Source organism: Schistocerca serialis, chromosome 3 (assembly GCF_023864345.2).
Source record: "Schistocerca serialis cubense isolate TAMUIC-IGC-003099 chromosome 3, iqSchSeri2.2, whole genome shotgun sequence".
In the NCBI taxonomy this organism is placed as follows: Eukaryota; Metazoa; Arthropoda; class Insecta; order Orthoptera; family Acrididae; genus Schistocerca; species Schistocerca serialis.
Window position 1 is genome coordinate 19,314,647 of NC_064640.1, and position 12,026 is coordinate 19,326,672.

Below are 12,026 nucleotides of genomic sequence, written 5' to 3' on the forward strand. Positions count from 1 at the left end.
CTTTGCACTCAATTCTAAGCTGCAGACGGTTTTTTGGATTACAAAAACTGGAAAAAAAGTACAGCTTAGATTCGAGTAAATACGGTAGTACTATCTCAAAGGCAAATCAAAATGCAGAAATGAAGATTTGATTTAGATTAAACAGAACACCTAATGTTTGTAGCAGTGATGTTGAAAAATTAGCAACTGTAGGCACACTGAAATAAATTAAATTTTGATGAAACCATTTTGGGGTATCAACCAAGTAACAGCATTGTTTGTCCGATAGACTGATAACCTCAAAAGACTCAATAATTGAAATTTTCCAAGAAAGCCTTCATTCTCTTAAAACTAAATTCTTTTTTATTTGAATTGCAGAGCTGTAAGATTTGTTATGAAGCTTTGCTAGTTTTATTAATTGTTGTCTTTGTCTGTAAAATTAATTGGTTATCAATATTTTGCTCTACTGGTGATTGCCCAAGCTCAGAAGTTAGTGATTACTATACTGCCACACTTTTCATTAAAGCTTTCTGCTAGCTTCTGTGTTGGTTGCATAGTATTAAGTGTTAATAAAGAAAATACTGCTTTTGTTTCAGACAAAAGCTCCTATGGGCTGATAACATGCTTCTGTAGGAGACCTTATGCAGGCAGACCTATGATCGAGTGTTCAAAGTGCCTTACATGGATGCATCTATCTTGTGTGAAGATTAAGAAGTCAAATATTCCAGAAGAATTTTTCTGTACAAAGTGTAAGAAGAATAAGAAGAACAAGAATAGTGGTGACTCGGAGCAATCACGTACAACTTTATCAAGATATAAGTGAAAAAAAAAAAAAAAAAAAAGAACAGGGTTATAATAAAGACTTGGAAAGCCTCGAGTTACAATTGCTCGACAGCGACTTCTTGTTTTGCAGCTGTGTGTGTGTGTGTGTGTGTGTGTGTGTGTGTGTGTGTTAGTGTTTATATGGATTGAGGTACAAATTACTTGTAGTAGTTACAAGAATTAAATGGTTTCCACAAATTTGAGGTCCCTTTCCAAGCTGGCTTGGAAACTTGTCAGCTTGGTGATTTTGTAAGCAGATGGTAAAAGTGCTGATCATAAAAGTTATTTTACGTCTAGGCCATTACCAATTAGGTCTTTCAAGTGACTGGAATGACAAGAATCATGAACACTTAATGTAGCAATAAAAGGAAACAAAAACCTTTATTTGAAATCTGGCTGTGTAACAATGTTGTCATTGTTCTTGTTATTGTTGCAGTTGTTGTTTTTGTACTATTATAAGGATCACCTTTTAGTAAAGAGATTAACATATTTATACCAGCCCTGTTGCTATCTGAATAAAAATCATGTCCTGGGATTTTAAAAAACTGCGAGACTATTTATAACAGCTGCTTACTGAAGTGATGCACCAGTTACTTTGTTTTCTGGAAGAACTGAAGTGCAAACTTTTTCTATGCTAGTAGTAGGCTATAGTAATTATAAACTTTTTTAACATTGGACCAGATCGTTTGCTCAGTGTATTGCATATGTATATGTATTTTCGGTACTGTTGTTGTATCAGGAAAGTAATGACCTGTCAGTTGCAAATGGTATTATTATTTGTTTTACAGGGTGTTAAAAGCTGTGAAAATGACATGCATTAATTTACATATGTGTATACCTGAAAATAATGGGAAAGATCAATGTGAGGAGATTGAAAAAGATACTTGAAATGGGGTCTGATAGATTTAACAGGAAATGAAGTACTGCAGTCATTATATTTGTTATTACATTACTAAAAAGTGTGCTGAAATGTTAGTAAAACCTCACAGTGGTATTTTGGCCAGTTCAGAGAGATTGGAAGCGAAACTGTCTAGTGTGTGTATAGCAAAATTAATAAGTTAGGCTCAAAATTAATAAATTATGCTGCACCTTATGTCAAAGAGAGGTTGAAATGTGCTAGGCAGGCAGGTATGTACTTTTGACAGTAATTCATTTGACATGATGTGTAAAGATGATTCACTCTACAGTTGATTGTCATATATTTGCAGCTGTAGTTACACAGAGAAACTGCAGAAGTAAAAATAGAGAACTAAATTGTCGGGAACAACTTTTTTTCTGTATGAAAAATCAAAATAATTAGTGGAGAAGGAAAAATATAAATTCTAGAAATAATCAGGTTATAACCATAGTTATATGTCTCAAAAGTATAGTTCAGTAGATTAAACTACAAAACAGGAAATATTCAGCACAACCCAGAATAATTGCAGTTCTTCAGTTAAATGGAAAACTGGCAAGTAAATATACCAAAAACTGCTGTCAACATTGGTAAAAAGTTAAAGGTGTCATCGCAGGTTTCACTCTGGTAGTTTTCTCTAAACTAAGCCATTCAAGCAATGATCTCTACCTAAACTGCAGTTTTCTGAACATTCCTGCCAAAGGTACTCATGATTTATTTCTTGCCTAACTGCAGCATGGGGGCCATGTAGTGTCAATAGAATGAAAAAAAAAAAAAAAAAATTCTGATTCTAAACCCGTGTGGCTGTTGCAGTTTTCTGCTAGAGACAATGGCCAATCTCTGCACGATTTCAAAACTATTGTGTGCTCTAGACATTGAGTGTCTGATTAGAAAATTAGTTCTGTTGTATTTCACTTATACTTCACTCAGATGTTGTGGTCCTGAAAAAACAATGCTGTAGAAAATGCTAAATTTCCTACTATATTTGCCAGATATTTAAGTATGTGTAATTCATAGCATTGAGTGTCATAAATAGTGTAGACTCCTGTTGAATGCTGTTGAGTGTTTGCTTAGACATGCCACTGCAGATCATAAAAACTATGAATTATGCAAGTACTCTTTAAGTATAAACTGATATTAAAATGTGGAGCAACACCTACCTTGGAATTTAAATTGTATCTGATGTGATGCATTGCCTACCAGCATTTTTGTTTTCACTCTGTGTTGCTTTTAAACTTTTGCGTGCACTAGTTGTCACTTGCCCCATCCCACTACAGCCGCCTAATGCCCGAGTGCGAAGTACTGTACAGTGGAGTGACAACCAGAGAGCCCTACTAGTCATGGTATGTTGAAGGTAAGGGAAGAGGAGAGGGCAGGTGGACCCAGCTGCCCAGTGTGGTTTTTTTAAAATCTTGTTCAAGAACATGTTGTTCTACATGAAAAATAGTACGTAATTTCAACCTCTTGCACATATACGCCCAATATTATTTTAACAGTATTCTTGGCTTGATATACTGTAGCTATATACACACCTCAAAATCAGAATGTATAAAGCTAAACAACTGAAGAATTATTATGAATTGAATGATATTTGTTTCACAATTTAATCATGACAATCGTATTTAAGAATAGTGCCTCTTCTGAAAATGTACTTCACTTTAACAGAACCAGGCTTAAAATCCAAAGAAAATAATGCGCAACAGTGATAGTCTATCCTGCTTCTTTAATGACACACTAATTCATTTCATTCATTTACTACTACATTTGTGAATGGCAACATAAAAATATTTGAAGCAAAGAGATCTCGGGCACCAGCTAAAGGTGAGAAACAATGCACTTCTACATGGAGAACAAGCATGTTACCAACGTCAGAACAGTATTTTACAAACCTCTGCACTGTACAGTACTTCGCGCTCGGCCATTAGGCAGTTGCAGTGGGGCAGTGCATGTGAAAGTTCAAAAGCTACACTTTTAGAAGGTCATAATTGCGTACTATAAGAATTATGGTCCGAATTTTTGGCATAGGAGCAATTCCTGGAGCTGACACCTTGCAAGTGTGCTTCTTTTCTCCCTAAAATATGAAGTAAAGTTGGGAATGTTTCCTTGTTAGTGATACATGTGGTCTATTTTGACAACAGGTATACATCTGCAAGGTGACAAATAATGGATTCCAGGAATAGTGTTGCAAATGCTTGTCAGTTTGACAGGATATGTACTACAGCAAAGATACAAAGCACACACAATATTTCTGGATCACTAAACTTTGCTACTATTTACAGTTACAAAACTGTGAGATTGTAAAATTTATACCTTATATGAAGGTTGGGGGGAGTGTCTTGTCAACTACTGTGATGTGATAGTTCCCTGCTTCTGATACTGTTACAGCCAGTTACATAAGAGTTAAAACTGGATATAAGTAAATAATCCTTGATTACAAACAAATTGAATGAAACTTTTCCCTAATTGCAAAATGATGGATGATCAGCAAACAATCTGCAGGCACTTTCTAGGTGAGGCAACTCTCACACCTTCGCACATTCACCCCTCTCTCACTTCTGCAGATTTCAGTCTCTTGGTCTTCTTGAGTCTACCGAGTGAGGTGGCGCAGTGGTTAGACACTGGACTCGCATTCGGGAGGATGACGGTTCAATCCCGTGTCCAGGTTTTCCGTGATTTCCCTAAATCGCTCCAGGCGAATGCCGGGATGGTTCCTTTCAAAGGCCACAGCCGACTTCCTTCCCCGTCCTTCCCTAATCCGATGAGACCGATGACCTCGCTGTCTGGTCTCCTTCCCCAAACAACCCAACCCAACCCTCTTCTTGAGTCTCAGATATAGTCGAGTCCATTGGCAATTGTCTTTCGTGTCTTTCCACTCTGGGCAATATTCCCAGCTTGACACACTAACCCCATCAGTCAATCCATCCAGCCAATCTGCAGGCAGGTGGAAGTTCTTCACTCTATAATACCAGTGTTGTCCGTCCAAGTTGTTTAGGTATCATGGCATCCAGGCATCCCTCAAAGACTAATTTGTTACTGAACCACTTTAGTCATAGATAATCAAATCTCCACACTGCAATTTCCCTAAAGTGATGATACTCCAGCAAGGTATTCAGGGATCTCTTTGCAGGTAGGAAGAGACAGTACTAATCAACCACAGATGTCCGCTGGTAGTAAATGCCCACTAGTTTAAGTGTTACTGTAAATTGAGGACTATTTTAAGGACATTGTCTGCCATCACACTTTTGATGGCATGCTAAACACTGAACAAAAATACTTAGTAAACAGCATAATTAAAATTAATCAGAACAGCAAATTGGAAGACTTGAGAGGCTGTTGACTTAGATATATTTATTGGTTCCACTGAACTGGAAGAAGGATGTGTAATATTGACATTGGGGATTACTTCTGCAGGGAACTGTGAAAAAATGAAAAGAAACCACTGTGGGAAATTATCTGGGTGAAGGGAAGAGGTGTGAAATGGGAAGATGTCCAAACAAAACAAATGTGACGATTAAGCAAGCACTCTGTACTGACAGATGGTATGAGTTGGGAAATGTGTATATTTGAGTGATGAAATCTTGAGGAAAAGACTTGGTTTCATCAGATTTTTTTAAAGAGTGTTAGTGCTAAGTAGACAAATAATAAAATACTGCCATTAAATGCCGGTTATTTTTATCTAATATGAAGTGTATATCAAAATGTTTTATTAGATCTGGTGTTCTATTAAATTTCCAGTTTGAGTAAATTTTGTAGTACATAACAATTTTCATACTGACTATGAAGAGAAGAAAGCTGTCATTAGCAACCTACATCCTGCTTGTTGATGTAATTTGATTTTTATAAGAGACTTAATGATGGAAACTATTTATAGGAGATGGAAAACTGCTAAAAGTATTAGTTCAAAACAAAGGCAATAAAAGCTTAAAGAATGGAGTACAATCTTTGTAGTTTATAAAGGGGTGCACTATGATGCAAGGGCTGGTTTACCTATTAATTCATAATTTGCATAAATTCAACAGCACATTAAACATTTTAGTAGTGAAGAAAAGATTATTTATTGCAGTAGTTCTGCAAATTTTATTTTATTTGTGTGTGTGTGTGTGTGTGTGTGTGTGTGTGTGTGTGTGTGTGCTATTTCCCAGCATTTTAGTGTACTCACTCATATAAATATGTATATACAAAGTGATCTCAGTTGGTTTTAAAATTCTGATCATGCTGTTTTAAATTTCATTTTATGGCTGTAAAAATAAAATTCTTAATTTCAGATGATGATTACTATTAATACAATTAGATGTGTTTTAAAATGTATTTTATTATAATTTTCCATGAATGTTATTTTATATTAATCATGAATGTCACATTGTATTCATTCTGCACTCCAGAGTGGATGATGACTGTTATCTCTGACAGTGTACATAGTTTCCACTATAAAATGCAGACTATTTTGCTGTAAAATTTTGTTAAGTTTCTTTTCCTGAACCTGGTTACTTAAACAGTAATACAGATATACAAAAACTATATGAGCATGTTTCTGGACCAGTGACAAATGTAGGTGCCATATTTGTCTTTGAATTAACTGAAAACAATTACAGTGGGACATTTGTATGAAGTTATTCCTGACTTTCATATTAAATGCATGGTCTCTCTGGTTCAATGCATTAATTGGTTCACTGGGTTGGAAGACTGTTGCAGATTATTTTGTAGACTTCTACAGTGTATTTGTAAAGTCTCTCACAAGGATTTCCATTGGATAAATTCAACTCAGCACTGCACCCTGTGTGGTGAGTAGCATTCTGTAGTTGTTATCAGCATAAAAGAAATCCTTATCTGCCAAGACAAGTGATGCAAACAGAACAGTTCTGTGACATACAAATGCATTTCAGGTGCACATGTACATTCATGATCTCTTGAGGGGAAAAAAAAACACACACACACACACACACACACACACACACACACACACACACACACCTAGCAACAACATGTAGTATCTTGTTTTGTCCTGACGCCTCTGGCTATGTCTTCTGTTGTGGAGGGTTACTTGGGACGTAACAGGAGTAATTCTGATCCATGATCTCGAACACTACAGCAGCTCGTGAATATTGGTAAAAGTGATCAAACTGATGGACACTTCATAGCACATGAAGTTAGCTAGAGCTGAAATTTGAACTACTGGCGATGTTAAGTAGGAGCCAATCACATTAGGGTGTGTGTAGCACACAGGTATTGAAGAATTAGCAATTATTTGACACTCAGGATAAGACTGCTGCCTCTGAAATCTAAAGAAAACTGCCATGCCACTTGTAGGACAACAGACATAAGAAAATCCAGTTGACATGAGGTAGAGTCAAGGGTGGAACAACAGTGACGAATACTGTGATGTTACGTTAGTATTGACAGATTTGCTCATATCACAATTTTTCTTGTTGTTGCATTAATTTCATATTTTATGGAGGTTAAGTAAATTAAGAGAACAAAAAGTTAATGTTTTATTAAAACTTTTTTACCCTTAAGAGAGAGCCTGTGGCTTTTCATCACTTAATGTTTTGCCCAGAGGCCTTGGATTTCAATTACATAGTGCATTCTGCAAATAAGGGAGTGTATGAGATGGATACTTTTTTCTCGCCTCCAAAGGTCATCACGGATTATTGATGCATGGTCAGGCCAGTTTTCTCTTGTGGTCATTTCGTCTGCCAATACACTTTCAATGAGCATTCTTTTCTGCAAACGATTGCTGACAGTTGTGCAGGTTTCATTTGTGTCTTGCAGCCAGGCTCACCTGGTACACGTCCGCCCAGCTGGATCATAAGACTGTACAGTACAGATAAGAAAAGAGCTCAGTATACTTGGTTTAAACTCACGAGTGAGTTTTAGGGCCTCATTTACAAAATTTGCCGTCTGTGTCCACGGGGTCAAATCGGGAGTCTCTGCTGCTGCCCATTTAACAGAAAACTCGCCATTTGAGTATGTCATTGGGTAAAAGTGGATTTGTCCCATGTAGAAAGGAGAGCAAATACACAAGTTTCCAAGTGTAACTGAGAACTTGCAGCATTGTCTGCTACATATGCTACCATTGGGAATGATGAGTGTTATATGCCAATACGACGACTGATCGGTCAGCAGTGTGTGTGTGTGTGTATATATATATATAAGGTGGTCAGAAACAGTCTGAAAAGCTTGCAAGAGTGTTGCAGGGTAGGTTGTGCTGAGAAATAATTGTTAAGAAAAAATTCGATACATTGCTGTTCTGTGTATAAAAATCACTGTTTAGTGTGTCTAACAATTACCTTGACACACACACACTCTAACAATTACCTTGACACACACACACACACACTCTAACAATTACCTTGACACACACACACACACACACACACACACACACACACACACACACACACACACAACCACACTCCCCCCCCCCCCCCCCCTCTTGAACTGTTAAGTGTGTTTATGATGACAATTCAAGCAAACCTGATAGGAGTATGAAGTGCATTGTCTAAATTCTGATTATTACACTAAATTTACAATAATCCTCAAAGTTCCAGAAATGAACCATAAGCAATACAAATCACTGTTAGTCCATAAATGCAAGTTGCCATGACGAAAATAGTGCACTTTATGGCTGCAGGGACATAGCAGTAACATTGCTCCGTGCCTAGCTTTCATTTAACAGAGTACATGTTATGTTTTCTCATGGTGGAAGTGAACGAACTAGAGTACAACCAGTTTGTTTGCACTGGCTAAAATTTGTATGTTTTTTGACTGACGTGCGGAGTATAGCATGGAACTTACTCAACACATCTCTCTTCCTCTAATGAAACACATTTGCAATTGTATGCACTGCATCACTGAATTTTCATCTTGCATCCTACAGTCTCATGAAACGCAGCTTCACTACAGGCCATCTGATCACAACAGTCGGTCATTTCACCTTGTCAGTGCTACTTTACAACAGCAAGATTGTGCACTCAGTTTCCGTACGACTAGCCTTACATTCCCACATGCTTCAGTGCAAGCATCGCCAGCCTGTCAGGTTAGTTGTACACCTGTGGCCTTTGTTGACTTTGCTTCTACGTGTGTATGAAAATCCTCTAACATATCCTCCTTTAGTATTGTTTCATTAAATAAGCAGGGGCTGCTTGGCAACAGTTTCAATGACTACTTGAATTCATTTGATACTTCCTTTAATGCCAGTTTATACATTCTTTACCCCCCCCCCCCCCTTTTATGGTGTCTACACTGGTGTTTTTTAATGATCAGGATAGTATATATCAGAGCATTAACAAATACATAACTTCATTCTAGACAGATTCCTCACATTAATTATACTTCTTAATTTCCAAATAAACAAAATCAAGCATACATTGATGGGATTACAGGCAGTGAATTGTTGTAGGGTGGAATCCCTGATAACTGCAATGTAAGAAGCTGTTGATACGTACTGGTACAAGGAATCGTATAGCATTTTCACCCAGCCAGATACAAGGTGACCTGCAGCACATGCAATAAGCTGGAAAATTTAATTTGTAGGTGGAGGGCACAGCACAGTGGGTGGGTGAGCTGACAGGCTTGCAGTCGGGCCAGCTGTACTACCCTGCTGTTTATGGTGTGGCAGGCTGCATTCGGCTCATGAGCCCAGTGGGATATTCCGTGGCCTGTATGGGACAGCACTTGACATAGAATGGACAAACTGTGCTTGGCTACTACTGGGGCCTCAGCCTTTGCAGCACCTCTTCCTTTTCTGTGCTGCATATCAATACTTCTGCTATGCTTTTTCCGCCACATTGGGGAACTTGTCTGGGATATTTCTGGGAATGTGTTATGAAGTTTTAATAGCCCGACTTCAGAACAGCCCATCATCTGTCTTTTCTTTCCTTCTTTATTCTCAATCACACCATTCACCCAGTTCAGCGTTTGAGGTTCCTCTATGCTTCTTCTTCCTCCCTGTGCGCTCCTTGAATACTGGTCTAAGAATTTGACACGTAATGTGTAATTCTCAGCCCTGGGTTGATAGGTAGGGCTCGCATGTACCCTCTGGTGTAGGCGAAACCCAGGAAGGGGTGATTGCCTTGACCTGTGAACTTCCCAAATTGCTAACTGGTTTCTCTGTCAGAAGTTCGGGAGGTGTGAACAGTCGGTTAAGGCAGGTGCGCCACACTTCGAGTTCCCCCCCGTCCCCCCCCCCAATCAGTTCAAAGGAGTGCACCATTAGAGACACTGTCAATCATGGGGAATTTTCTCGCAATGAGCCACTCACCTTCATCTGAGTCTCCATCTACTAAACGTAAATGGAATAGGCTACAGATTCAAAGACTCTCCCAGTCGCACCTTGGTTCCTTATGGTATCGTGTGCTGAAGACGGTCAGTCCTTTTCTACAGTTAATCCGTTTCTTATTCAGAAAGGTGTTGATGCAATTGTTGGCCCTCTGAAATCTTGCTGTCATCTACATAATGGGATTTTGCTTTTGGAAACCAATAGTGGTTTTCAAGTCCAACAACTGCTTAGAGCTTCCTCTACGGCTATCCTGTTCGTGTTGAGACCCTTCGAACACTGCATTCTTCGCGTTTTGTTGTTTACACCCGGCTGCTTGATGGTCTGACTGAGGGAGAAATCCAAACTTACCTCTCCGATCAGGACATAACTGCAGTACATTGTGTAATGAAAAAAGTTGATGCTGCCTTAGTTCCTATGCATACTCTTTCTCTCACTTTTGATCGAGTAGTGCTTCCATTGAAAATCAAAGCAGGCTATGAAGTCACCACAGTCCAACTATACATTCCAAACCTGATACGTTGCTACCAGTGTCAACATTATAACCACACACAGATGACCTGTAAAAACACTGCTAAATGTGTTACTTGTGGCAGGAATGCTCGCGAGGGTGATTGCCTGCCTCCTTCACCCTGCTGTATTAATTGTAATGGAGACCATACTGCCTCATCCAGAAAACGTCCCGTGTATCTTGATGAGTGGGCTGTCCAGGAGATCTGGGTGAAGGGAAAAGTACCTTACGCTGTTGCTCGCGCAAGTTTTTGGCTAGTCGAAAGCCCAGTGTTTTACCATGTGGCACTTAACAGCACCATACTTGCGGTGCTTCATTCCATGAAGGTCATGGCCATGCAGACTTGCGACCTCAAATTCAGCACTGCAGTTATCAAATCGACCAGTATCACAGTAGCATACTCATCTCTTCCTCTTCCAGCTGTGCACCAAACCACCAAATCTTCACCCCAGACAGTGAAATCCCATGCTTCACAACCAACAGGCCGGAAAGGACAAAAGGAACACTCCTGCGAAGACTTCTTACATCCCTCTTGCCAAGAAACTTCTGAGTCTTCATCTGCCAATCACAAAGGCTCGTAAAAATCAAAGAAAGACAAACGGTCTTCTCCTTCTGACTCGGAGATCCTCTTCAATGGTGTCTCCACATGATACACTCACCTGGTCAACTTCCTTTTCGCCATTGCACACTGCCAACTGTTTTTCTGCCCTGGAATCTGCAGGCCAGCCCAGAGATAATGCCTATGACTCTGTAGATCACATGGAACAGGATCCTACAGCCTCTGCACCCTGTAGCAGTGAGTCTTCGAAGGTTGGCACTCTGCATTTGCCGCAGTGACAAACTTTCATTTTTTTCCCCACCTCCACTTTCCATGTCATGACTCTCCTCCAATGAGATGCTCACAGCCTTAGATCTGACAAGAAGGAATTACAACTGCTCTTGGAATTGCAGCATCTACATGTTTTCTGCCTCTAGGAAACAAAATTGTGTCGTCACGACCACTTTGACCCCTCTCATTTCTTTCTGGTTTGCTTTGATCTTCCCCCAGAGGACGACATTCCATTTCATGGGAGAGTTGTGCTGCTAATTTGGGATGACATCTGTAGTCAAACCCTCTCACTGAAGACCCAGTTACAAGCTGTTGCAGTCCACTTTTTCCTTCTTTGCTTCACCTTTTCTCCTTGTAATGTCTACATCCCTCCAGCATTTGGTGTAACCAGGGCAGACTTCCTCCAGCTTATTGGGCAACTCCCCCACTCCTTTTTGTTGCTCAGTGACTTTAATGCACACCACCCCCTGTGGGGCTCCTCCAGAACCTGTCCGAGAAGTGCCCTCTTGGCTGACCTTCTCATTCAACTTAATCTCATCTGCGTTAAAACTGGAGCACCCACATTCGTTTCGGACTCCAAGCACACCTATTCCCATTTGGACCTCTCGTTCTGCATTGCTCAGGTTGCCAGTCGTCTTGAGTGGTCTGTGGTCTGTTCTCTCTGACACACACTCGAGGGATCACTTCCCGTGTGCTATCCATTTGCTGTCTCCTA

At 39.5% G+C, this 12,026-nt stretch overlaps 1 protein-coding gene across 3 annotated transcripts in view; it reads left to right on the forward strand.

Moving 5' to 3' along the window:
* The window catches only part of LOC126469680 (PHD finger protein 23B-like), a 45,831-nt gene extending 39,680 nt beyond the window's left edge, over positions 1 to 6,151 (forward strand). For 2 of the 3 annotated variants that reach the window (XM_050096831.1, XM_050096832.1), the window contains one exon: positions 576 to 6,151. In XM_050096831.1, coding sequence (XP_049952788.1) covers positions 576 to 802 — 227 coding nt within the window. In that variant the 3' untranslated portion in view covers positions 803 to 6,151. The remainder of the gene's footprint in view (positions 1 to 575) is intronic. The other variant, XR_007586048.1, reaches the window with a different exon arrangement.
* The last annotated feature ends 5,875 nt before the right edge of the window (positions 6,152 to 12,026 follow it).